The sequence below is a fragment of the Gymnodraco acuticeps genome, unplaced genomic scaffold (genome assembly GCF_902827175.1).
Source record: "Gymnodraco acuticeps unplaced genomic scaffold, fGymAcu1.1, whole genome shotgun sequence".
Lineage (NCBI taxonomy): Eukaryota > Metazoa > Chordata > Actinopteri > Perciformes > Bathydraconidae > Gymnodraco > Gymnodraco acuticeps.
In genome coordinates this window covers 3,802,269-3,829,807 of record NW_022990021.1, presented here as the reverse complement: position 1 = coordinate 3,829,807, position 27,539 = coordinate 3,802,269, and the positions used below count along the sequence as shown (strand labels likewise).

The 27,539-nt window shown below is 39.8% G+C and overlaps 4 protein-coding genes across 8 annotated transcripts in view; all 4 read right to left on the bottom strand.

The window, feature by feature from the left end:
* Window positions 1–746: 746 nt before the first annotated feature.
* On the bottom strand, window positions 747–7,162 carry cops9 (COP9 signalosome subunit 9). Its single transcript, XM_034214135.1, has 3 exons — window positions 6,912–7,162; window positions 6,219–6,291; window positions 747–928 (listed from the first exon to the last, which is right to left on the bottom strand). Exons 1-3 carry the CDS (start codon window positions 6,972–6,974, stop codon window positions 891–893), a joined length of 174 nt encoding a protein of 57 aa, XP_034070026.1. The 5' UTR covers window positions 6,975–7,162; the 3' UTR covers window positions 747–890.
* Window positions 7,163–10,455: 3,293 nt separating this feature from the next.
* otos (otospiralin) lies at window positions 10,456–12,614 on the bottom strand. Its single transcript, XM_034213867.1, has 4 exons — window positions 12,526–12,614; window positions 12,320–12,386; window positions 11,455–11,478; window positions 10,456–10,956 (listed from the first exon to the last, which is right to left on the bottom strand). The coding sequence occupies exons 1-4, from the start codon at window positions 12,565–12,567 to the stop codon at window positions 10,769–10,771; spliced, it is 321 nt and encodes a 106-aa protein (XP_034069758.1). The 5' UTR covers window positions 12,568–12,614; the 3' UTR covers window positions 10,456–10,768.
* Window positions 12,615–13,833: 1,219 nt separating this feature from the next.
* apodb (apolipoprotein Db) lies at window positions 13,834–21,799 on the bottom strand. Its single transcript, XM_034213866.1, is given in 7 exon segments — window positions 13,834–14,468; window positions 15,086–15,154; window positions 15,157–15,170; window positions 16,347–16,468; window positions 16,546–16,661; window positions 17,914–18,024; window positions 21,717–21,799. Coding segments are annotated over 5 exon segments (549 nt in total). The 5' UTR covers window positions 16,657–16,661; window positions 17,914–18,024; window positions 21,717–21,799; the 3' UTR covers window positions 13,834–14,235.
* Window positions 21,800–24,047: 2,248 nt separating this feature from the next.
* The window catches only part of LOC117544656 (rho GTPase-activating protein 21-like), a 113,246-nt gene continuing 109,754 nt past the window's right edge, over window positions 24,048–27,539 (bottom strand). For 3 of the 5 annotated variants that reach the window (XM_034213911.1, XM_034213909.1, XM_034213908.1), the window contains one exon: window positions 25,162–26,793. In XM_034213911.1, coding sequence (XP_034069802.1) covers window positions 25,162–26,793 — 1,632 coding nt within the window. Of the gene's footprint in view, window positions 26,794–27,539 lie in introns of all 5 variants that reach the window. The other 2 variants (XM_034213907.1, XR_004568714.1) reach the window with 2 other exon arrangements.

The window sequence follows — 27,539 nt, the reverse complement described above, 5'->3', positions numbered from 1 at the left end:
TGAGAACATTTTTTTGCATACGGATATTTGTGACACCATCTTGTTCCAGCACTTTTTCGGATAAACTAGAATGATGATGCTCTTGTGGCTGAATGGAAGCAAACAGGCTCATCAATTGTGAGATGTTTTCAAAAAGTCCCACTGTAATGGGTGTAACATACCTTTGGCCATGGACTGTAACATCTTTAAACTGTCATCACCTGTACTTTTTGCAATATATTACAATTGTTATCCAGAAGCGTGTGCACACACATTATACTTAAATGTTATATTTTCCTCTAAATCTACACATGCAGCTGGTTTATTTGGGCGTGCAACACCTCGGAGAAAGTCAGAAGTGAATACATTAAAATATAGATTGCACTCTTTAAGTTCACACAACAGTTGAAGGCACATATAAGTGAAGTCAAATTACAGCTTTACCATTTTCCCTGTTCATGATAAATGTAAAGTTTAAAACTTAATGTGTTTTTTTGGCTCTGTATTTGTTTTTCAAGCATTCCCACATTTTTCGCAGCCCCTCTCCTGTCCCATCGTGCCCTAACTGAACATTTAGTGGCCATGTTAACACTGTATCTCGTATGTAATTAGGTTTGCTAACAGGTGTTTCTCCCAGACCACAAACCTACAATCCAGCCGGTAACAGATTCAAACACGACGACGGCAAAACCATACTCATAATTTTCTCCGAAGCTGGAATGTAAGCGATCTTCAGAATTCATAAACACCTGGTTTACCAAGACAGCTTTTCTTTTGTAAAAACAAAGTCTTTATTTCAGTATGGTGGTGGGTGACATTCTGTACAAATTAGAGAGATCTTTTGGTCAGACTAAGCCCATTTTGTTGATTTCTTTATGTACACTTTCACAGAAACACACAGGTGTCGGTCATCACTGCAGGTCATCGTCATCGAACAGGTCCTCAAAGTCTGCAGAAATAAAGAAAGAACACAAGAAAGAATAGAGACAAAAAGACAAGAACAGGGTTAGAATGAGACCAGCTGTTTCCAACAACTCCTACATTCTCTTGTGTTTATATCATTGTTGTTATTCTAGATTTGAAGTTCCAAAGTTCTTTAGCTTTTATCCAAAGCGACTTACAAAAAGTGAATGAAGATACAAACTCAAATAGAATCACACACTTTAAAATGGGAACCAAAACCATTATAAGTCTTACTGCATAGGCTTCAAATAAGTGAGAATTGTTTTTTTTTTTTATTGGCCATGGGTTTTTAGTCGTCAGGAGAAGAAAGCTAAAACGTTTTGTTTGCTGTTTTGCGGAAACTTTTGTATCCAGGGTGTCTTTTACTTGTACTAATTAAACGTGACCAAACACAGGAACTTCATTCACCAATATTAAATAGCTATTTTATTAAAATCAAAGGGTTACTGATCTAACATCATGAAAAAAGATTTATAAAAATAAAACAAAAAAGATCTTGTAGGAGCCTGTAATGTGATTACTATTATAGTAACCCAATTTAAAATGAGCGTTTCTTTACATCTCATCATAATGAAACACCAGTATATACCTATATACGGGCAGCGCCGCTGCTGAAATATGCACGCCGCTGCTGAAATATGCGCGCCGCTGCTGGGGGGTGCTGCTTTTTACTTTTAATTTTTGTATTAAAATAATAATAAGTGGCGACCCTTTTTCATTTTTGATTGTTTGTTATGTGGATTTGTAGTATTTGTGTTACTGTATGTTCAATAAAGATGTATGTTTGCTAAATCTTGAGACATTGCCACTGTATGTACTAGGCAGGGCCGATTTTTGGCATAGGCGGTCGCCTAGGGCGCCAGATCTGGGGGGCACTGCGCTGGTAGCTCTGGGAGGGAAAAAAACAATTTTGACCGTTGGCGCTCATCCTAATTTTCGGCCTTGATGTAACAACATTCATAATTAAGTAAATGTAACACCCTTTTCACCCCAGTTACACTTTTCATTTGCCCTGTACGATGGGCGCTGTAAGTGATGAAAGTGGGAGATGTTGGCTTATCAGGCGCCCGCAGCTCACAGCCAAAGTGCGAGCGAGAGAGCGAGAGAGAGAGCAATAAACTGGTGAAAGCAGACAGCGTTGTCTTGTTGGTTATTTATTTGAAGCTTCAAAGGTACAGGTCTCACAGAGTATAGGATAGTCTGCAGGAGTGTGCGCAATAGTCACATAATGGCAAAGCTTATATGCAGACAGAGTTTTGTGTAGCTAGGCGGAACGCCTCAGAAATCTGCTTTCACTCAGATGTCTCATATCGCTATTAGACACCTGTGTCCTTGAGCTGTTTGAGTATAACGGTTATCAGAATATGGAAGTTCAAACTTTGTGTGAAGAGGAGTAGTTTCAACATAGCCTGCCAAATCAGCTCTGTGGCCTTGAAGTGCTTGAGAATAATAACCCTCATTAGAGTATGCAGAGAAAACAGCACATATCAAGAAATGGTACAGTAGTGTTCAGATCAGATCAACAGATCAACGCACAATCAACCCACGCAGGACGCGTCTCTTTCTCAAAAGTAAGTGTTAGACATTAGAATTGACTATTCTTGTCTGTCACATACTCTTTTCTCTGTCACATAAGTGGCGCAACTGAAGCGGTATTGCACTAAAGGGAAATTATTTTGACCGGACATTTTGACCGAAGGGATTTAGATTTGCCGGCTAATGGGAACTCTGACGTCGACATTTTGTATGCTTATCTTGTCTTCTCGGTCAGCTTCCGGATGAGGAGGCATTCGTTCGACCAACTTACAGTAGATAACATTACAAACATTTTTAACAGGGTAAATAACGTTTGTTTTGGCAGTTATAACTGAATGTAATGTTTTCTACTTTTTTACATCTGGGAAGGCATTTGCCTTCATCAGATGGAAAGTGTCTTGACCAACAACTTAAGTATTTCTTATAGCTATGCAGGGCATGCAAGCGAGCAAACACAAACGAGAACAAACAAGTGAAATGAAGAACACAATTGAAATTATACAATATAATATTGTGGTGGTTCATCTTATAATTCAGTCTAGAGAATGCACCAGACAGCATCTAAGACCTGCAAACATCTACATTTTCTAGGGGGAGGCCCCCCAAACCCTTCGTGCATCATTTCGTCCGCGGGCATTTTTCAGGGCAATCTCTATTGGGCTCAGGGCCATCTGTAAATTAGCTTAGATGGCCCACAGGGCCATCTACCAAAATCCTTAATGTAACATAAATTGCCTCTACACCGTCCGCTTCAAATATTTGAGAGTGAGCTAAAAGTAGTTGGAAGCCATTTATTTAGTCTATAAAGTCATTTTTCCGTTGCCAGAATGTCGAAAAGGTTGAAACCGATCCAGCTTTGATAAACTCTTTCTTTCATGTCTTTGTAGTTTCCAGGAAAAGGACATTCCTTTTTTTGCCTAATAAGGGACAGGCACCGAGCAAAACAGCTTGCCCCTTGGCTACCCATAACCCCGTGCAACTTTTAACTTTAACGCAGCACCAGTCTTATTTTAAATACATTTTTTTCACAACATAATCCAAAAAAAGTGTCCATATTTTACACGATTCAGATTTTTTTAACACCACAAAAACCTTCTATTGGGATTTCCAGTTGTACTTCAACCAGAGCTCAATTAGGGAGGAAATCCAACAATGGTTTGAAATGATCCCCTCTTCTACAATCAGACATAACTATTTTCCGTGTCTTGCCAACCTCTTGTAAAATCACGATTCTGATTAACGAAAGTGTTCATGTATTATTTAGAACATGAGTGGCTAAGGCTTTAGAATCCCATTACTGCTTAATCTGCAGTCACTGAAAAAGCAATACATGAAATTACAAGCCATTAAGACGCATTATTTTGGACACTGAATGTCTACCAGCTGTTTTATTTCCAAATTAAACATGGCATTATTACAGTACACTATTAGTATAACAAGCCCTTATGGGATTTAAATCTCGGCTAGTGTTTAAGCCATAAGCTAAGATCTACAATACATGGGAATTAACTGAATGGCAGTTTTAGCAATGTTAACAACCCAAGTGAAATATAGGAGTGTGTGTGTGTGTGTGTGTGTGTGTGTGTGTGTGTGTGTGTTTTTTTTAAAGAAGCTGACTGGCGAGGTGTCCCGTTGAGTTTCAGTCTGACAGCAGCTATAAAACTAACTTTACTATCCTCCTCTTCTTACTCTTTTTTCTTTCATTCCTTCCTTTTTAACAATCAGCTCTTTCCTTTCTAGGTCATGTGCTGCTGAGCCAAACTGGTTTTGCCTGCAGCCGATTCTGCAAGACGGAAAACAGATTGGCTTAGTGTTTTTGTTTTTCCTCAGTGTGTGTTTACGTGTGAAATGGTGTTTACAGGGGAACAACAGGATGTTTTAGGGTTAATTAAACAAGGCTAAAGCAACACCATTGATAATGCGCTTACACTTACAATCCATTTACCATTTCCAATGATTTGGTTCATCCCCTTAAAATGTTTATGTACCTCAAAACACGTTGAATTATTTGTTCAAGTCCCTGGTAAAGAGACACAGACAGTTATTTTCTTTTACTTTGCAGATGTGTACAAACTGTTCAGTCATGGCTTTTAACGTACAGTTTAAATTTAGCTTTAAAAGAAAGGGGTCAAATGATCAGGTTTCTCTATATGCGTTAACTAGGTTTCTGTTAATCCCTTGATCATTTCATGAGAACTGGGTTTCTCATTTACACGTTGCAACAGATATCACATTAACCAACGAAAATAAAGAATGTTAAAATAAATTCAATTTGTGTAAACAGAGCCATACGTGTCTTAAATTGCAGGTGTCTACTGACAAATATGTGTAATAGAGCAAGATGACGGATGCCAACAAATCATAATAGTTTATTATTTTAAGTAGGCACAAGAGGGGTCATCATATTCACACTTCTCCATCAGATATGGAGGAGTACTCATAGACTGTATATATAAATGGACGTAGTGTCCGTGACGTCACCCATAGGATTCTGCAGAGTTGCCGTGAAGCCCTTAGTAGGCGGAGTCGGCCACTAACGGCTCGACTGTGACGTCAGAGTCTAATCCCGCCTGCTCCAAATAAGGGCAAAGAGGCGGAGCCGAGGCGGGACCTGCTGCCTCCGAACTGGAAGTAAACAGAGCTAGCTCAGGCTAAGAAGCTAAGCTAACATGAAATACATGCATACCAAGTTACTGCTAACAGTGTAGTTCCCCTATATAAACGTTACATTAATCTGCAAGAGAATTAGCTATATTTTGTTATTCTTAATGCTTGTCATTCACACGTTGAGAAAAGACGGACTCCACCGCCCGGACCTAATGGAGCCGCAGTGGGCTAGCTCTGGGACGCCGGCTGGAGCTAGCCCCCTGCGGCTCCGTTAGCTCCGGCGGCCACCACTGGGATAATTGGGTCCCCTATTAACATTTGCTCCCGTTTAGCATTATGGGCGTCATAGCCATAGACTATAAAAATCTTATCCAAGGCTGAATCATAAACTAAAATGTATATGTATGCATAAAGGTTTACGTCCTTAGCTGGCTAATAAGTAACAAGCTAAGCTACCAAGCACACAAACACCTGCGAACGGGGTTAACATGTATAGTACTGACAGTGAGGCATGTGCGTGTCCATCAACGTGACCACGCCCTAATTTATGCAAAAAACGTTAAGACCTAATATAAATAAAAGGGTCGTGTTAGAAAACAATTCACTCACAGATTCATAATCATGAAGGTGGAATCTAACTATATCGATAATAATATTTATTGCATCCATGGGTAGAAACATGTTTTTTTCTGCTGTAAAGTTGGGCATTTTAACATGGGGGTCTATGGAAATGGCTCCTTTCTGCAGCCAGTCCCTAGCGGCCCATGTATGAACTGCAGTGTGTGGCACTTCCGTATTGGCTTCCCGGTTGTTCCCCAGAGTTTGCTGCTTGGGAGTACTGCTTTTTTGTTGCATTATATCATTTGGTTTTGATCATTTTTGAATGTGATACAGATCAAAGAATGTAAGCTTATTGTTGAGACTGGTTACCACTCAAATAAACATGCTAGATTAAAAAAAGACTTCCGCTTATTTCTGCTAAACTCTAAAATATTTCTCCTCATTGTATGCAGTGCTGCTTACTTTTTATGCAACTATATTTTCACAAACAGTCACATATTCTTCCCAGTGTGTTCAAATCATAGGTTCAAATGTAATCATATAGGCGGGAAAGGGAGTAAACTGTGGCTTACCGTTAAAGAAATCCGAATGCACTGCTTTTTCATTGGCTGCCAGGTCCATCAGCAGGCCGCTGCTGCCCCCTGCCTGTGAACACACAGCGGTACAACCCGTGTCATGGAACTAGCTAAACACACACACAACACATTAGGTTAAATATATATAATAGGGATACAGTCTACATGGAAATAATGTGTTAACAGTAATGGAATTGGCAATAAGTCATATTTAAAAATGCTGGCTCTGGGGAATCCCCTGTGTGTTATAAAGAGGGCAACGCCTGCGTTGTGCAGGTTGGACATATAATTTAAAACATGAGCTCTTATCACACTACTACTTTAATAAAAGAAACGTGTTCATATTAACCGGGGTTATAAGGTATCATTTGAAAAATAAAAAGTAGCAATAGAATTGTAATGTCTGCATTTTGAGGGTTACATATTTTGGCACAATGCATACAGACTGATAAGAAAAGTATGCTACCTTAGCCGGTTTGTGCTATAAAAAGCGCTGACGTTATATACATGGAATATGTTTATTGTGTTATAATTATATCCCGAAATGCTGCAAATTGACGGTTCTAATAAGCATTTTCTTAAGGAAGACTACCACAACTTTACAACTCTAACATTACTAGGCTAGTTAGCATTAGCCATTGTTTTTGGACACTTATGTTTAAATATTTTGTTCCGAACAAGTTGACCCACCTCGTCCAGGTCTACGTAGGGTCCGGCTCCTTCAGGAAACATCTCGTCCACTGCGGGCTTCATGGTGTATCAGTATCAGTAGAACTTATGTTTAAAATATGTTGCAGCTTCGAATTTGTGGCTAGCTAAGCTAGCTTCTTGGAGCACGTAAACAAAACAAATGTGTGCAACACTCAATTGTGCTCGGCCTTCTCTGCTGGCTTGTTGCAAACAGTCCGCGCTCTGCTTTCAGTTAAAAACAGACTGTAACGTGTAGCCTGACAGAAGCCGTTTCCTTCCAAACAATAAAGTCAATATTTATTTTTGCAACATTAAGCTGTGTTTTTTCTTAATTATTAACTCTTCATATCAATGTTTCTTTATCCTGTGAGAGGATGCAAAGAGTAAAGCCATTAGTCTGGGATAAAGCAACACCCCTGTGACAAATTGGTAAGCAATACAACATTAACTTGTATTTTATTAATGGTAATAGTAGTAGCCTATATTACTTACTGGTACTAATAATGTGTTAATACAATATATTTAATGGGAAAGATCATGTCACAATTATATATATTGGCAACCAAACTAATTATAGCATACAGCTGCACACTTACAAGAAGAATATGCTTTTAGGCTAACTTTCTTTAATTCGGGAATTTATACTAAGGATTTTAGATGTATCGGTAAAGCATAAGACACTGCTACTTCCTAAATGCAATGATGAAAGCAGGGACATGCACAGACATTTTGTGGGGCGGGTGCTCAAGTGAGAAAAAGGGCACTTTCCATAATCATATATATATAAAAAAGTTAAATATAGTTGCACACCTCTGACTTACTGACCAATTTATTTTAATGCCCTCACACTCACACAATTGTTTAATACTCAACATAATTCTACAAAATAATCAGCTAACACAGAGACAATGGTCTTCTTTAGTATTCACAATGCACAAGAGCAGACAACAAACTGAATTCATCCATAGATTTAAAGCTACTCTGCATATTTAAACATAACATTTCAGTGGAAAATACTGACTTGACGTAAGTAACTGGGGAAGTTGTGAGGTGATGCCTTGGTAACTGCATGCAAATTAGCGCATTTTAATTAGGCCAAGTTAACGCCTAATTTGCATATCAATGTGGCGATTGTGATGACGTTTTTAGATACACATTTTACTATATTCGCTTGAAGTGTCTCCCCTTAAGTAGCTACAGTACATTAGCCTGTATGCCCATGATAAATGGTCTTAGCTAAACCTTGAGCTAACTTATCCATTAGCTAGTAGCCTACCTTAGTTAACTATATTTGTTATTGTCTTTTAGCCAATTAGCTGTAAACTCGAGGCACTGGCAGTTAAGTAATTTGTTCATCACCACTCACCTTCAAAATAAGCCAAGAAAAGCCGGCATAACATGGGACAGTAAAGAGGGAGGCGCTGCTACCTGTCTGTCTGAAGGGACTGCCGCTGTCCACGCCACTGTGCAGGAGACGTGGAGGGAGGGAGAGCTACGGAACTTCACATCTAATCTCCCGACCTGTTATCTAAAGTGGACCTATCATGCTATATTTGAAAAATATATTGCAGGGCCATACCTATATAAAACATGTCTGTGAAGTTTTTCTTTCAAAATACCAAACAGATCATGCATTTTCAACACACTCTCACTCCATAATCGTCCAGGAGCGACGTTTGGTCAGTGTCCGTGTCGTGCAGTTGTGACACTCCTAGGCTCCTTCAGCTTCATAAAGGGACGCAAATAGCTTTCAACTGATTGCAATGTATTCCCATCTGCGGCGGGATTTGACGCTCATGGAAGCACGGCATTCGTTTGTGTCGGCTGCCCTTAAAGTACGTCAAATATGTCTTATATGTCTTAAATGATATGATGAATTGGAAATGGGGGACCCTGATGTAAACAAGACGAAAGTCTTTCTCTGGTCTGCATCCCCTTAACAATTGTATGTTTTGAGCTGTACTGTACCCAATATACAAGCTGTTAATAAACTTTTCAATCAATCAATCAATCAATCAATCAAAGGGCAGCCGACACAAACGAATGCCGTGCTTCCATGAGCGTCAAATCCCGCCGCAGATGGGAATACATTGCAATCAGTTGAAAGCTATTTGCGTCCCTTTATGAAGCTGAAGGAGCCTAGGAGCGTCACAACTGCACGCCACGGACACTGACCAAACGTCGCTCCTGGACGATTATGGAGTGAGAGTGTGTTGGCATTTTAGCCATGCCTCATTTCGCTCTATTTGCTCTTTTCCAGCCCTGTTTTTGCAAGGGCTGAGTCTGTGATGTAGCTAATGCAAATGAGCTGCAGCTGACCACGCCCCCCTACAGGAGAGGGGAGCGTGCTCAAAGGTCAGCTGCTGGGCTCTCAGAAGAGGGGGAGGAAAAGAGAGTCTCCGTCCTCCATGTATTATTCTTATATTATTATATAGAGTCGTCATTCATTTGTTTTAAAGCTCAATAAATAACAAAGAAGACCTTTGACCGGCACTTTTCTAATTTTGTCCGGAAGATTTAAACTTTAACGCACATGTTGACCGGCGAAAACAAATCTAACTGAAACTCTGCCGCACGGTCCCCTTGTCCCTTGGAAGAAGCGGAGAGGTGGGTGTTTGTCTGCTGGTGGACTACCGGAGAGAATTACAGCGAGGGAGGGATTGCATTGAATTACAGCAGCAGGAGCAAACGCTTGCCTCGAGGAGGGAGAAAAAGAGCCAGAGCGTCCACATCGGAGAATAAACAGAAGGGCAACCATGGCAACCATGCACAGGAAGTCTTCTTCGCTGCTTTTGTGGCAGACTACAGCGCCACTTACAGGCCTGGCATATGTACTACAGCGTCTCCAGCGCTTTTGAGCAGCAGTGGCCGTGGCCCAACCCCCCATTCCCCTGATAGGTGGAGAGTTGCCCATATACTGTAGGCGGAGCACCCCTTTTCTGACGTCAGAAACATTTACGTCTGTATCAGCTCCGTTGCAGCCCCGTTTTTAGAGATTTGGGTATGGAAAAGTGAGAGGGTTGTGTTTTCTGACACTTGGTGAGTTCCCTGACACACTGGGGACACATATTCATGTATAAAAGACGTACAAAAGTGCATTTTGCATGATAGGTCCCCTTTACATTTTTGTATTCAATCCATATATTTATGGAAAGGGTAACTGTGCGCAAACAGCAGTAGATATATATTCATTCATAACATTTCAGGGGAAAATACTGACTTGACGTAAGTAACTGGGGAAGTTGTGAGGTGATGTGTTTTTTGTTTTATCCGTTTGACCTGCAATGCCTTGGTAGATGCATGCAAATTAGCGCATTTTAATTAGACCTAGTTAACATAAAAAAAGGGGGGGGAAAGGGCACTTTCTCTGGAGGAAGAAAAAGAGCAGGGGCTCAAGCCCACTTTGATGTATGTGTGCACGTGCCTGCATGAAAGTAGTGAAAATGAAGAGAAAGAAATAAAAAAATAATTGTGGAAGGATAAAAACTGTAATGATAAATAAATAATAGAATAGAAGGATACTGGAAAAAGACGACAACATAAATCATTTTATAAATCATTTAATAGACATATTTGGACATTTTATTCATTTTTGATTCATTATAAGGATTACATACTCTGCTATAAAAGATCTATAACTCTACATTTGGATTATTGTCTAAACTAACAGCAGTGATATACTTGGGAAAAGAAAAACTGCAAGTATTCACTTCATTTAGCATATCACATGTTATGTATACCCTACATTAATTTAGTAACTAATTTTCCCTCTCTCTGACATCTGATACTCTTTTTTAACATCTCAAGAGTCCCATTTCTGCCCCCTTCCTCTAAATCCTGCCGCCATTAGCTCCCTCTCAGTGTTCATGTCCCTCTGTGGTCTCATATCCCAAGGTGTCTCCGAGGTGCTGGTGGGCAAAGAAGGCCCGGGCCATCTCGTTGATGTGGTTGTAGGCGCCGATGGATCTGAAGTATTCAATGTAGTTCCAGAAGTCAGAGGTGGAGTAGGGCCAGTAGGGGACAGCTGGAGGTTCTTCATATGGAACTAAAGACACACAGCAGGCCAGGGGAGGACATGAGACAACTTAAAGAATAACACCACTCTTGTATTTTATATATCACAGTTCCCTATGTGTAATATGAGGGGTACACCACTTATTTGTATTTGTTCACTTGGTACATTGTACAATTCCCAGACTGCCTTTACGCAGAGAAAGGGTGCAACTTTATAAATAATAATCAGAATCAGAATACCTTTAGCCGTTTGTTGTTACAGCAGAAAAAGAGTCAAAGACAGCTTAATGTTAACTAAGAAGCATGCATAAAAAAAATTATAATACAAACAAACTTATAGTAGAGAGATGAGGAGCAATATCAACATCTCCCAAAGTTTTTTCACATCATTGCATTTTGGTGACCAAAGTATCTCTATGGGGAATTTTTGAAAGTGCAATTGATGGAAAACTATTTTTAATATCTGAGGCTTGTGTTTGTTGCAACGTTTGAGGTTGCTAAAAGGAGATGTGTTATTTAAATACATTACCTCCTTCTGGGATGACTCTGGCCTCTGTGAGGGGGAAGAGTGAGAGAGAGAAAAAATTACATTCCCAAACATTCCAAAGCACAAAGAAGGGATTCAAGTGTGGAAAACCGAAAAACTGTGCTTCCTCCCAGAAGACTGCTGGATACCTGCTCCCTCCTCAAATATTATTGCTGACTATTTCGCACGCATACGCAAAAACACACGAGCACACACAACACACACACATAAAGAAGGCATAAAGAATTCCTCCTCGGACAGAGTCCTCTTTGTACAATTGCAGTGACTAAAACCCAATGCTCTTCTATAGATGCAGTCACATCTGTAATCAAACAAGATTCATATACAGCATTTTTTTAAACATAAAATAATAATAATAATTGTATTATCTTAATTGTATTATCTTACGGGGAAATACTTTTGCTGCAGAGACAAACTAAACTTCGGTATCAACACATCAAATGTTGCTTTTTAGTAAACCCGTATTAATAGGGTTATAACATTCACACTGTACATTTTGTATTTATATTTAAATGAATATTCCTTGCACACTTTATACAAATAATATCCCGCTTATATTGTGTAAACAGAGAATTGGCCCTTCAATCGTTTTTTTTTGTATTTGTCAGACCGTGTATAGATTTTTTACCTTCCCAGTTATCTGTATATTTTTCTTACTCTCTAATGCTGGTTTATTTCTATTTCTATTTTGAGATGTTTATATTTTATAATAGTTTATTTATACTCTTTTAATTTGTTGTTATGTGCAATGCCTTATTTTGTTTTATGCTGCTGGAACACATATTTTTTTCCCAAATTGGGATTAATAAAGTACATTTTATTTTATAATCTTACAGATGAAACTCACCACTGAGATGACAGGCAAAGAGGCAGAGGAGAGCACCGAGCCATACCAAGAGCTTCATCTTTCCTTCCTAAATACAACATTTTAAAATGAGGCACTTTAATCCACTTGTCATTCATTGGTATATATAATGATTCAGTATTACTATAACATATATTTTCTTCTAGATGCTATAGTCTTATGAGAGTAAAAGATAGTAAAACGTTTACCTGCAAAAGGTCTGTGAAGCAGTGCAGAGAGATGCTGTTCATTCGCTGGTGGACTGTGGTCTGTGGAGCTCAGAGGAGGAAGAGCCAGTGGACCTCCACCACACACACACACACACACACACACACACACACACACACACACAACACACACACACACACACACACACACACACACACACACACACACACACACACACACACACACACACACAACACACACACACACACACACACACACACACACACACACCACACCACACACACACACACACACACACACACACACACACACACACACACACACACACACACACACACACACACACACACACACACATACTCCCCGAGGTTTGGAAGTTTTTCTTCCACTGAGACAAATGTAAAATCTGTAATATTGGGCTATATAAATAAACTTTTGATTGATTGATTGACACACACATGCAAGCACACAGCCATGCCTTGCCCAGATTACTCTGAATTTACCCGAGGGGCAAGTCTATTGGATCTGAGAAGTAAAGCCAATGCTATAGTGCCCTAAACCTGCATTCTTTCTAATGCACAGCAGGAAGTGACTTTAATGGTTTCAAACATTGTAAGATTGTCAAGAAGTCTATGAGAAAACTTGGTAACGTCAATGGGTCACCAGTGGCAACACTACATTCGCAAATGGTGTGGGGGTGGGCCAACAAGAAGGAGTTGTGAAGAAAATAAATGCAAAGTTTAAAGATTGGTGTGGTTGGATCAAGGGCGCCAGACATAAAGGGGTATGTTCCGTTTTTGCTATATAAATTAGCATCCCAATTAATATCACAGTTGATTTTGTTATTGAATTACAGATGCACGTTGCTAACCTAGATAGCAATAGCATTAGCTGGTACCTTGTCAATTTGGGCCTAGCCCCTTTACCTTCTTCTACAGATAAGGTCAATTCTAGCTCGAAAAAAGAATGATACCAAAATGCTAAACTTAAGAATAGCTCTTAGCCTTTGAGAACTACTTTTTGTCAATTATATAGAGATATTTTCATGTGATTTGTTTTACTGTAGGCCCTCTTAATAATAATAATAATAATAATAATAATAATGGTGCTATTTAATGATTTAGTGCATGTATCACTTGATAGGCTTCAAGGCTTGAAGGCTTGAATTCAAACACTTGTTTCTTTATTTCCCTCAGTAACCATAACTTGAGGATATCTCAATTTGGACAGAATTTTTTTTAATTCCACCTATCTTCTCACATTTGCTCAGATATAGTCCCTCCAATGCTCACCACATTAATTCATGTGAAAAAAGATTGACAAAAAACGACCTAATGAACAGTTTTAATATCCATAAATCTTAAGTGTGTTTTTTTTGCGATCAGCAAGGATATGCTTGTTTTATTGCAATACCATGTTTTATAAGTATTTTCACATCTGTAAACAGCTAAATGAGCGAGATTGTGTCATGGTGGATATACATGTTACTGTTATAATCAAAACCAACCATAGGGAGATATGTTTGCTGTAATAATCACAATAAAAGGTACAATACAATAGCTTGAACTACAAAATGAACTTCATACGAGATAATCAAGTATTAGTGATTCATTTAATTGCACATTGCATTAAGATCAATATTGTTTTTTTAAATGCACAAGTATTTTAAGGCAGCAATTAAAATAATGATAAAGGTTGCTGGTTACAGTGCAATGAGGGGAAATAAATCCCTAGTTATCCTTGCAGCCCGTCTGATCTGTGGCCTTCATCTTGGACAGGTCGACTCCTTCTTGGATCAGCAGATCTTTAGCATACCTCACAGTCTCCGCTGGCAGGAAGCGAGAGCGCCCAAGGATCCAGGCGTAGTCGAAGTGGAACAATCGTAAAATGTCCGTGCAAGAGTACACAACGGTCACGCTGGTGTAGTCCGTGGTCACAACCCAGTAGCTGCCGTAGGGAGCAACTGGGAGAGGGGGGGGGGGGGGGGGGGGGGGGATACAAGACATCATATTTGTGAAGCAGAGGTTAAAGTTTTTTTATAAACCTTAAAATATATAGTAAGAGAAAGAAACATCCTAGTTGTATGACTAAATTGATCTTGATCATGTTAATCTTCGTAACGCAATTAAATATTCCCATGGAATACACAGTTAAATAGAAGTTTGTTTCACAGTTGTTAGGGGTTAATAATGTTTCATCTTTAAGTGGAACTTGCAGATCAGTTTCTGTATGCAACTTTTATACCTGAGGTTGTTTTAACTTTTACATTGCTATATGTTGGGGTTAAGGGCCAAATAACTTTAAAAATCGACTGTATCATCTGCATACTGAACAACAGCGCACTGTATGAATACTTGTATGTTATCACCCAAAAGCTTTGTGTTGGCTCTTCTCAACCCACGAGAGCTCCAAATAAACTACATTTCTGTCTCTTTTTGTTTAAAGGAACTGCATAATATTTGTAATGCTAATTTATTCGTAATAACAATTAGAATCTCAAAATATCAAACAGACTTGATAAAGAGAACAAAACACAAGAAAGCTAAAAGAACAAAAAGATGACACTACACATACACTTACAATAGGAGAAGCAGACTCCGAGTTGGCCGGGGTTCTCTGGGGTTTGGATCACTGCTGTCCCTTCTGCTACTCCACCTTGCCTTTACTGAGAGAGAGAGAGAGAGAAATGAGAGAGAGAGAGAGAGAGAGAGAGAGAGAGAGAGATAGAGAGAGAGAGAGAGAGAGAGAGCGAGAGAGATAGAGCGAGAGGCAGATGAGAGAGAGACGAGATTCGCGAGAGAGAGGACTTTGAGAGAGAAAGATCTGTCAAGAGACTTGAACTCTTTCAAAAATATGTAAAATACAAAAGCAGAGTACATGTTTGAAGGAAACAAGATTATGGAAAATAATCTAACAAAAAAATTATTCAAATGTCTATCATCTCCCAGCATACAGAGGGTTTTGTCCAAAGTACTGTCTTTTTTCTTTTTCATAATAAGCATAGACTCCTCCCTAAGGTGTGACACCATAGGCCTTTAGTCATCTCCATAACTAATAATTAGTTATATAAAGTCATTATAACCACTGGTGTGTTATAATGATGATCCAATCATAGTAAGGGCCCAAATATTGGATGTAAAGAGTTCACTGAATAGTGGTATGTAATATTTGTCGGTTATGATTTTTGAATGAATTGTAAACATAGCTGAAGTCAGAATAATTAGCGATGTGGGTATCAGCAATCACAAAAATAAATGTTAGCTCATGGTTCCTCAGACACACACCTTTTGAATTCTGATCAAATTCACGTAACATAAGCATATGTAACACAGTAGGCCTACAGTTTATCAACCATCCTACATTTATCCTACATCCTACATCTAAAATGTAAAAAGAAATCCCCAATATTATTTAGTTTAAAACAGTCGTGGTTGTTCAGAAGAAATAAATATGTGCAATACATGTATTTTTTAAGCTTATAATAAACTTTCAGATGACGATATGATTTGTAGTGGTGGTGGAAGATGGATTTTGTAACCTCTGGACAGAGCTATTTCCCTGTTTCCAGTCTTTATGCAAGGCTAAGCTAACTAGTAGCCTCTGGGTCAAGATTCATATTAACCTAACAAATGAAAAGACACATGAAAGCGGTAACAAGACTCTTTTTTTGAAGTTGCAGAAACAATGAGTAAGCACATATCCCAGAAAGATGCAATCTAGTCAATCAAATCAGATTGAAAAGAAAGATTAGTGGGTTTGTTTTCAAGAGTCTGTAACACTGAACAGAAATTAAGTAATTGGTCAGGTCATAACAACATAATAAATATCCCTGGATACTCACTAGAATCCGCTGTTCAGCACCTGAATGGTACTATCTTTCCTCACAGCGTAGTTTGCCTCGATGCACTTTCCTCTCTCGAAGGAAGCAGGCAGCTTCTCGATCTCATACCACTTCCCCAGATACTGTTAGCAGAGAGGTTGCATTAGTTCTGCGTAGTTCAGTGAATAGTATTTGATTGAATGTTTGAATGGTTGTTTACTTGTTGAAGATTGAAGTTAGGCTGCACTTTGGGGTCAGGACAGGGACCCCAGTGATAGGTCTGAGCTGACACCAGAGGGAGGAGCAGGAGGAGGAGGTAGACGGCTGACATTGTTCCTACAAGTAAGTATATGTAAGTATGAGCAGCTAAATGCCACAACTCACAGCCAACACAGTACATACACACATTTTTAACCAACTTTATACTAGATTGAGTGCACGCAATCTGGTCAAATTCGATTTAATTGTTAATTTTTGAACATGATGGAAACTATTTGAGATTTTTTTTTTTTTATACCTTGAAGCTTTTTTATATTTTTATTTTGCAGAATGTCTTATGTATTAAATGGACATTATATCATCTTGTAATCTACTTATTTATCTAAATAGTTATCACCGCAATAAACCATATTTAATTTCGTCTTAATTTACATTATTTAATTTCATATTATTTTCTTGTATATTATATTTACATGTATATAGACTTCTTGCACTATTTTTTATTTGTATTTTGGTATTTTATTATATGTTGCATTGTTGGAGGAGCTCGGGTCAGAAGACTTTCATAGCCATTTCTACACAGTCTGTAGTTTATATGACAATAATACCTTTGAATTTGAATTGAAAAATGGAGCATATATTCTGGCACGTAAACAGTGGCATAAAAGGGAAATTCTTGAGTATATACAAAGTAGTACATCAAATTCTACTTAACTAAGCTGAAACTTTTAGTTGCCGGGTTGCGTTGTTGGTAATGTATGCACCAGGTTTTAGCAAAAGGAAAAACAGGATGAACAAAAGACAAAATGTCTTTCTGCTTCATCTGCTTTTTCAAAAAAACTGTCCATCATGAGTCTGATTAATGCTATAGGAGAGTAATGCATACGCTTTAAACAAACTGTTATTACTGTATAGTCTGTCTGCCGAAGGTGTTGACGTTCTACATTTCTTCTCTATTGTTCCCCATATAGGTAAAATGTTATGGGTGTGTGAAACAAGATAACTCTCTTTATCTTTCTCAGTACTGCTGCTGAGAATGCCTTTTCCCTTTTGTCTTTTTACATAAGGTTGCTTCACCTGTTCTTCTGGTTTCACGTAACAGCTAAGCTTCCGACAAGGTTTCATAATAAGCTATTTCTACTACTGTGTAAAAATAACAATCAAATGACATGTAATAGTTTGATTAATAGTTAATAATTGCTAGTTGATAGAAAAAGCTGAACTTATTTGTAAAATATACATTTAGGACAACAGAGGACCAAACCAATTGGCAAAAAAAGGTTTATACTACAGAAAATAATCAGTGTCAATTAAAAACTCAACATTTTCCCTTAAAGCATAATTCAGAAATTACATAAAATGTACTTACCCAGGTGTATAAATGATAAAGGTGTCAGGTGGATATGGTGGAGGCTGCTGTGGTGATATGAACTGTGTGGAGCGCTCTCTAACACAGACTGGGAGTGTTCAGGTTATATCACTGCACAACACAAGGCAGATTGTTAGCTAATTGTCATCATGCGCACATTCCGCATTGTGAAAATGCAGAGGTTTAAATATTTTCCGCAGTTTTTTTTATCATGAGCACACTCTTTATATTCGAGTATCATCTTAAAAATATTTTTGAATGTTATCATTCTTTTTCTCATAAAGTTAGTTTGGTAAGATTGTATTTGTTTATAGCAAAGTTATAGTTCCCCTATTTTTTTTTATCTGTGTGCTAGCTTGTTCTCTGTAATTCTAAATTTACAATTGTTATTAATATTAATGATGGCTTACATCGTTGTCAACCACAGTGTCTAATACTACCAGATAGTTGGAAAGATTGATACAATTCTCTACACAAATTGTATAACTTGAATCAATTAATCTGTTATGGATTCTGCTCTTACTGTCTTTGGTGAAATTCCAAATTCATGATGGAGGCAAATAACATATATGCAGGCAAGGTTGTAAAGAATGAATTACATTAACTCCCTTTAACGTTTGTTGTGTCATCGTACTTTTTAAATAAGTGTATATTAGTAGCTGTGATTTGTTACATTTCATAAAAAAACAAACGTGAAAAAGTCATAATTCACTATGCGAATGAAGAACAAAGCAGATGCCTGAAGGTGCAGGTCAATAACGTAACCAGATGAGTGATTACAGCGCCCGGTAACATTTTACACACATTTGTATCATACAGATGCAGGACTTGTACACGCCTGTTATCTAAGCGACAGGTCCATGCACTCTCCAGCTGAAACTCTCTCGTCTTATTAATTTAAGCATTTTCTTATTAATTTAAGCATTTTCTTATTAATTTATGCATTTTCTTATTAATTTAAGCATTTTCTTATTAATTTATGCCAACCTCCCCCCACCAATGCAATACCAGCCGCTCAATGCGCAGTGCAGATTCGGTAATTAATAAATAAGAAGCATTCATTCACAAACTAAATCAGGAGACCTTTAAAGTTTTACGTTCACATCAAAGTATCAGTATGCGTTGTGTTGATAATGGACGAGACCCGCCGAGTCAGCGTAAAGTTGAGACGATCTCTGTTTAATGTCTGAATCTGATAACAGATAAAATGATCAGTCTTACATACATTTCCCTCAGTGACTCCTCTCATTGCTTGGAACGTTTACAAAAAGGGAAGAGGAAACGTGAGGGACACAATATATACAAAAAGTAAAATCACAAAGAAAGGAAATTAAAGTCCTCACAACAATAAACTCCTGAGCACAGCTCTCCGACCTTGCCAGGTATTTAACATTCAATAAAATGAAGAACACAGAATACAATAATATAAAACACAGAATGTGTGTGATTATACAAAATTAAATAAAATAAACCCCACTGCATATTTACATCTGTTACACTAACACACACTGCAAGTGCAGCAACAGTCCTCGTCTCTGTAATTAGTTCAGTCCGTAGTCCAAAAGTAACACAAAAATATAAACAATCTCATCTATTCAGGTGATCGGGCCCTATATGGCATGCTATCTGCGGTGCTGATTTTCGGATAGCAGCACCCTGTGCTAATTAAACAACTGCAATAAAACAACTACTTCAGACTGAACACCTGCAGCTAAATCCAGGCAAGCAATGCACAATAACCAACAGAACCACATCAGAAATTGCACACATAGCTACACGGGCAGTTCAGGCAACAGGTATGCACAGAGAGAAAGCGGTGTGCATTTCACTCACCCTATTTGAAGAGGAAGGCCATTCTCCTGTCTTTCATGGTAGCGAAGTGGTCAATAACAATGTCATAGAACTTCCCAGCGGCCTTTAGGTCCTCCACAACAACAGAGTCAATGGATATTGTGGCTAGGTTGACAAGTCTGTCCTGTCCACACGTGTTCCTCAGATACGTTTTGATCCTTTTTAGACAGGAAAAGGAGCGCTCTGCTGATGTGCTGGTGGCTGGTATCGTGAGCATGAGCTGGAGCAGCTTGTAGACCTCGGAGAGTGTGCCCTGTAGGTCATCCTCAATAAGAAGCTGTATCAGCTCTCCTGGTGGCTTGTGAAACAACCTGTTGTTGTACAGCGTGTGCAGCTCATTCCTTAACTTCTGCTCATCAAAGAATGGATACGTGTTGATCAGCTGAGCCAGCTCACTGCTGGGAAATGCATCAGGGTTGCAGAACGATGTGAATGATGTGTGTTCCAGTATCCGAAAAAAGTGCAGGTGCTCCATATCTGCAAATCTTTGGGTCATGTGCAACACTATGCCGTCAACAATCTGGAAGTAAAGACGCCGGAAAGACACAACCGTTTCCTCGTCTCCTTCTTGGTGCTGGTTAAACCCTTGCTCCAGGTCGTCCCAGCCGCGGCGACGTCATTTACGTCGGGGCACAGGATCGCCGACTGCTTTGACCGTGTCATCGTAAATGCGACTGAATGTCTCATCTGTTCTTGTGGCTTTGAGAGCGCTGAGAGTGCTCATGATCCGATCCTGGCATTTTTTTTTGCTAATGGTTCTTGCTACATCCAGAGCCTCGTCAATCCTGACGCGTCTAAAAAGCTTTAATTTCACAGCACAATCTATATGATTTTTAGATTTACCGTGCCTCTCAATTGCCCGTGACAGGTTGGCAAGGTCGATGAATCCTGAAGTTGCCCAAGGATTGTTCAGGGAGCACGAACCCTTGTCAAAAAGAAGACATGGCCAGCAAAATAGACGCTGAAGTTTAGCGCTTCCAGTTAGCCACTCCGTGCGGACATAATTGTCCTCATTGAACGTCCGATTAGATCCCTTATTCCTCTGTGTACACAGCTCGAGTGTGGGCGTTGTCCTGCCATCTGCTTTAATTTTTAGTTGCTGCTGTAGCGGAAGTTTAGTGAAGTTATGCTTAATTAAGTACGCCAAATCTCCTCCCTCCATAATGCTTCATTTGCTTGATCATTTCTAACGGCGGTGATGACAGTTACAGTATTCAAATTGATGTTGATGTGATTGGATGGCAGTGTCCAATCAAATCGCCAGCCGCCAGCCGCCCCCTGAAGGGAAGCTAGAGGCGGCTGGCTTCCCCTGGCATGGCCCTGACCAATCACAGGTTGGCAGGGGCATCACGTGGGCCTCATCTGATTGGTTAATCCCTCAATTTTTTTCACCAAGGGAAGCTAGATTCTGCTGGCCTCCTCTCGCAACAGTGAATGCAATCTACTGTTTCACCATGACATCTAGAGGGGCGCTGTTTCACTCTTTGTAAAATACTCAATGAGAATGGGGGAGAGACGGAGAGACGGTCCGGCAGGACACACAGGAAAGTAGAATTACAGAAACAAAACAAAGTGTTTTTATTTATTTATTTAAGTTATAACTACAATCCGAAAAAACAGGGGAAGCCTGGCTTCCCTTGGCCTCCGGGAGAAAACGCCACTGCTAGGAGGGTCCTCACCTCCTCTAGGGGGGTCCGGGGGCTAGCTCCCCCGGGAAGATTTGTTGTTACATATTTAAGTTAAAAGCATCAATCTGGTGCACTTTGAGAGCAACATTAAGAGATCTATGGATACATCTCAACACCCATACGAAACAGAACTGTCAACAGATTTTCTATTTCTTTATAGATATTTTACAAATCACTCCCCTTTTAAAACAAACCGTTTGAGACCCACTGAGATAACTAGACTAAAGTTAACTATCTAAACACTGAGAGAGTCCTTTACTTCACCTGAGTTGAGGTTACCTGAGACTCTCCGTCTGACAGGAGAGAGTTATCCCTCCACCTTGTTGTTGAAAAAGCTCCTTATATCCATTAGCTTGGCTAGCTAGCACCAGATGCTAACCACAACGATCTCCGGTAGATACCCACTGGTGCGCGAGGCGAGCTCTCTCGCTCGCTCGCTCGCTCGCGCACGCACGCACACAAAATGGCTCGTGACACACACACACACACACACACACACACACACACACACACACACACACACACACACACACACACACACACACACACAGAGCAGGGCTTGAATGAAACACAGAGACCCAGAAGTAAGCTACTTGTACTCACGAGGCCTATTATGTGCAGAATCCCTCTCGCTTTCAGTTGGTTTTGATTGAGTGTCCACACGTGGTCGTTTAAAGACTAAAAAACGATCAATTTTTCACTTTGCTGTTAGCAAATCATTTGGCGCACTAGCTGACAGGAAGTCAATCAAGTAATTTAGCCTATGGGTAGGTCAAAAATCGAATGGGTGCTGACCATTGGCCTAATCATATCACCTGTGTTGGCTTTATGTTTTTGGTCCAAAATGTGTTTGTTTCACATATGCATTGATGTAATCAATAATATTTATAATTTAATTTAATAAAAATAATAATAATAATTTTCGAAAAAGAAAAAAAAAACATATTTCTTGGGGGTGCTTAGGGGGTGCTTTGGCAATCCTGGGGGGTGCTTCAGCACCCCCTAGCTCCCCCCTGGCGCCGCCCCTGAGTAGGCCTACTATGGCCAAATTATCTATAGACTCTGATATGTACTTATTTGTCATGATTAGGACGCCCTATACACGTAAGTGTTGGCCTTTTCATACCATGTGATCCGTTTGTTGTAGATACTGGGGGATGCACCATGCACTGAGCATAGTTATTTTTCATTGGAGTGGGTCAGTGGTGTAAAGTAACTAAGTACATTTACTCAAGAACTTAAGTACACTTTTGAGAGACTTGTACTTTACTTGAGTATTTCAAACGTGTGCTACTTTGACATTTCAGTCCACTACAATTCAGAGGTGAATAGTGTACTTTTACTCCAGTACATTTATTAAATATCTTTAGTTACTTTGCAGATTTGGATCAATAATGTATACAAACAAAACTTAAATTAGACTTCAGTTACACCTGGAGTAAATTCAGAAGCTACCCTGCAGTATACAAATAAATTAAAACAAGCTGCACCTTTACCAGCTTTACCAACACTTAAATGCATCAATCATTATAATCAAAACATATAATAAACTATTCTGAAATAGACTAATTTGCACAATTACTACATTTTAGTATATTTTGATGCCAATACTTGTACACTTTTACTTGAGTAAGATTTTGATTGCTTTTACTTGTAACAGAGTATTCCTACCCTGGTACTTCTACTTTTACTTTATACAAGATCTGAGTACTTGTCCACGCCCTCTTCCATAACTCAACTACACATTTTTTGTAGACACTTGTTGAGTGTGAATGAATACACAGCTATTGCTTATATTGTTTCATCAGTGTTTTACGTACTGGACATTGAATGCTATTTATTTTGCAGCCTTACCTATTTTAACAGAAGCATACTACCCTCCCTTTCCCTTTAGACATGTCATGCAGTAACTAAACAGTGGATTTTAACTGACGTACTATATACTTTGTAAACATCTCTTTTACAGAGACATTTTATAATTGTATATGTAAGATGCATTAGAACATATCTATGCAGTTTACCAATTAACAATCAAAGTGTCAAACTATGTGACTCCTTATGTAAACCACTGCAATTCTTCTATTGTGTTCTGTCACCTCAAAAATGGTCTGATAATGCATTTTGACGGACATCATTTTTAATATTTATTTAATAATGTATAGGTACTACAAATCTAGTACCTTTTCAAGTAATGACAGTATTAAACTGTTATAAAAACTACAACACATTTACACATAGATACATTACCTTTAAATATATTGTAGCTTTTATTACAGTATAATATTCTGTCATTGTTAAAATATATTATATATATTTGAAATGTAATATTAATATATATTTTATATAGATTATAATAATATACTGTAATAACAACTACAATGTATTAATGATAATGTATAATGATAATGTATTATGTACCTATATATATGATATCATTATATGTATTTGTTATGTACATTTTTGCACATAATCAATGTGACCCACTTAGTAAAGATAGTATGAGTGTACTATATACATTGTTTTGGGGCAAATTCTACTCATTTATGCATAAAGGTTTCTAGGGTGTAAAGAAATGAAGACAAACAGACACAAACATCTAATAAAGATTATTTATTTCCAGTGTTTGTTGAGAAGGGCATTGCACACCCATGTTTTGCTGGAAACAGGCAAGATGTTTACTGATCAGAAAACATTGTTTCATGCAGTTTTAAAGATAACTTGTTGTTTATTCTCCCAGGTTTTAAGCGCCCATGCATTTGACTGCATACAAGGGGAGGGGGGGGGGGGGGGGGGGTTTGGGGGTAAAACTATAATGAAACACAGACACTGACATACATCTCAAAGCTCCGCTTGATGTGAGTTTAACTAATAACAGGAAAGACCTCACAACAAAAAAACATCTCTGGAATGCCTGTGATTATTGTTTTTCCTAAAAAGGTTTTGTCTTTTCAACTGTGGGTAAAAACGCTCTTAAAAAATGAAAAAAGAGGCACTTTTTCTTTTTGAGATAAAAAAAACGTGTAAAAACTTACTATAACTGGACAAAGTTTTGAAAAGAAAACTACTGTACCAAGCATTACATACTATAGTATCAGCATTTCATTACTGTTTGTCAGTTTTTATTTGATAAAACTATAATAATTCTCCAGTCCATCAAGCTAATATCTGGCTGTTGTGACTGTGCTGTGAAAAAAGAAACTTCCCACAGCACCCAGCTCAGAAAGCAGCCCTCAGTTACATCCACATACTTCAAGTACAGGCAAAAAACACATACATATTGGTTTGAAAATGACAATATTGTCACAAAAAAACTAGTGTTAGTCCAAAGAGAATAATACATTCTTCATACCGCTTATAATAGGAAGAATTGAACCATGATTCCATAAAAAAAGCTTCCTCCTGCATTCAGTTGTAGTCAAGTTGACCCTGTTTCTTTTCATAAGTCCATTTCTTCACCCCTTATTAACAAAGTCACATTGGTAGGGTCCGATCTTGCAGGAGGAAGTTTTGTCCACGTCTGTTCCAGTATGGAGTTTCACACATAAACATCTCTTCAACATTATTCCAGTAACAATCACATAAGCATATACACAGTATGTACAGTAGATACATAAAGTATACTTTGTAGAAAAAATATTGTGCAGTAACCTTAGCTAAAATACCCACATTCGTACATTTACACATTCATTCCGTTTTACACACCACCGTTTCACAGATACTGGTAGAACCGTGAGCGTACAACCTGTGCCCCGGACAGTTTGTGTGGGTGAGGGTCCGCCCCGAGGCTGGCTTTGTTTTTACTTTGCAGCCCGCTACCGTTCACTTGCTCCCCCGCTGGCGGCTGTACGCTCGGAGACTCAGATGGAGGAGGAGGTCTTTCAGAAGCTACTTCCTGGGCTTCTTGGTCCTCCGGGAGGGCTTTAGGCGCGACCTCGACACTTGAATCCGATCCTCTACATCGCTCTCTTGTGATCCAGTTCTGGATGGAGAAGTCCTGAGAGGAACATCTGGGCTTGAGGCGGTCCAGAGCGGACAGATCGGCGGTCTGGTCCACCCCCCCCTGCTCCCTCCAGTCGTTGATGACCGCCAGCTCTGCGAAGTCCCTCTGCCCGCCCATGGTGTGTCTCCGGCGGATGTTCTTCTTCTTCCCTCGAGCCTCCGTGCCTCGGTTCTTCTGGGTGAACATGTCGTCCGCAGATGTGCGTAACCTCAACTTGAGCCGCTCTGTGATTTTTACGTGCCAGGCTGGTTCGGCACGTTCCGACTCGCTGCGTGAAGACGAGCTGAGGCTGCTTGTCGACCGGCCTTTCTTCATCACCTCCAGAACTCGAGAGAGCCTCGTGGAAGACTCTGACCTGCTCTCGCTACGCTCCCCACTTCCAGAAACACCCTCCACTGACGACTCACTGTCTGTTTTCTGTCTCAGGGACCACCTTCTGGAGAGCGTGTCGCACTCGATCATCCTCTGCGACGGGAAGAGGCGTCGCGCTTCCATTTTGGGCGCGGCGCTCCCCTCTGCTGCTCCACTTCCTCTTGCTTCACTCTTGTCTTCTGGGCAGGGTGTAGATTGGCTGCTGCCTCCACTCGGGGCGAACACCGGGAAGTCACTCTCGCTGTCCGTCTCCATGGGTCGCCCCTCGCTGATGAGCTCACTGCGCTCGTCGTCGGCCTCCTCCCCACACTGCAGCTCCGGACTGAGGATGCTGGACTCGGCTCCGGTCAAGAACGTGATGGAGGAAGTGGTGGAGTAGTCGGAGGTGATGGAGCTCACCTCTGCGCCCGCGGACGCCCCTTGACTTGAAGCCAGTCCGACACTCGCTCCCGCAGGAAGATCAGGAGATGCTCCAGTCCACTTTTTGGGCCTCGTGCGGGACAGAGACACTCCAGAACTCGTGGTCCCGGAGGTGTTCTCATCAAGCCAGGATGGGGGGTCCGACACAGAGGAGGACTTCCTCTGAGGAGCTGTTTGGGGGCCTGAGATCTTTGGGGAAGGTGAGGGTCTGGGTGGAGTCTTCTCCTTAAGGAACAAGGAGTTTCTGTGCTCTCTCTTGGCTTTAGGTGTGATCTCCACAGCTCTCCCGTTCTCTTTCCTCTCCTCTGGTTGCTTCGCGTTGGGTTTTGCGTTGGGGCTAAGACGACTGTCGCTCAGTACCTCGATCTGGAGGTGGTTCGGATTCTGTCCAGTGATTTCCTTCTTGGTAAAAACTGAATCCAGATCGTCATCTGAGCTGCTATGCTGCGGCTTCTCCTTTGATTTCTTTCTTTTGCGGCTGGCTGCAGCAAAGATGGAGGAGACCAGGAGCTCTCGGCTGCACTGGTCCTTCCCTGAGCCCCAGGAACCCTGCAGAAAGAAGAAGACACTATTTGAGTACATGAGTATTTCTGATGCTGAGAAACACAAAGAGAACAAAAACCCCTTCACCCCTGCCTAAAAACCTGTACTCCACCTGCTCCCGTGACGCAACACAAACCAGAGAAGTGGACAGACAGAGAGAGGAACATTAGCAGGTGTCATTAACAGGAAGCACATTATTGTTTCCATTCCAGCCTTAATGGAGAAGCAGGAGAAGCAGTAGCATGGACTGAAGCATCCCTACGCAAGCCTGGGCTCTCGCATGACTTGTTTAAAAGCTGAAGGAAAGCAGCCACAAAAAAGCCGAGCAGTGATGAAAGGCTTGCTTTAGATAATGACACAATCGTAAACATTTATTTTGTCTCTTCATGAACGACTGCTGCACAATCCTGAGCTCTTCAGCCACACATGTTAAGTTCAATGTGTCATGAACAAATGATTAATCATTTAAAATGGAAGATCTCACTAAGCCCTGATGGTATTCACCCATTCATATTCTTTTGATATATATATCAAAACAATATGAATATATATATATATATATAAAGGATATATCCTTTAGGAATGAATTTCTGCTTGCAACCTGATACTATAGATCTAAATGAAGTGTAAAGTGTGGTGCTCACATCATTGAGGAATTACATTTTAAAAAGCTAAACAGAAACACTCCCAGTCAAATCTATACTGGATCCTCTAGAAGAGTTTTCATTAGGACTATTCCTTTAGTAGAAAGT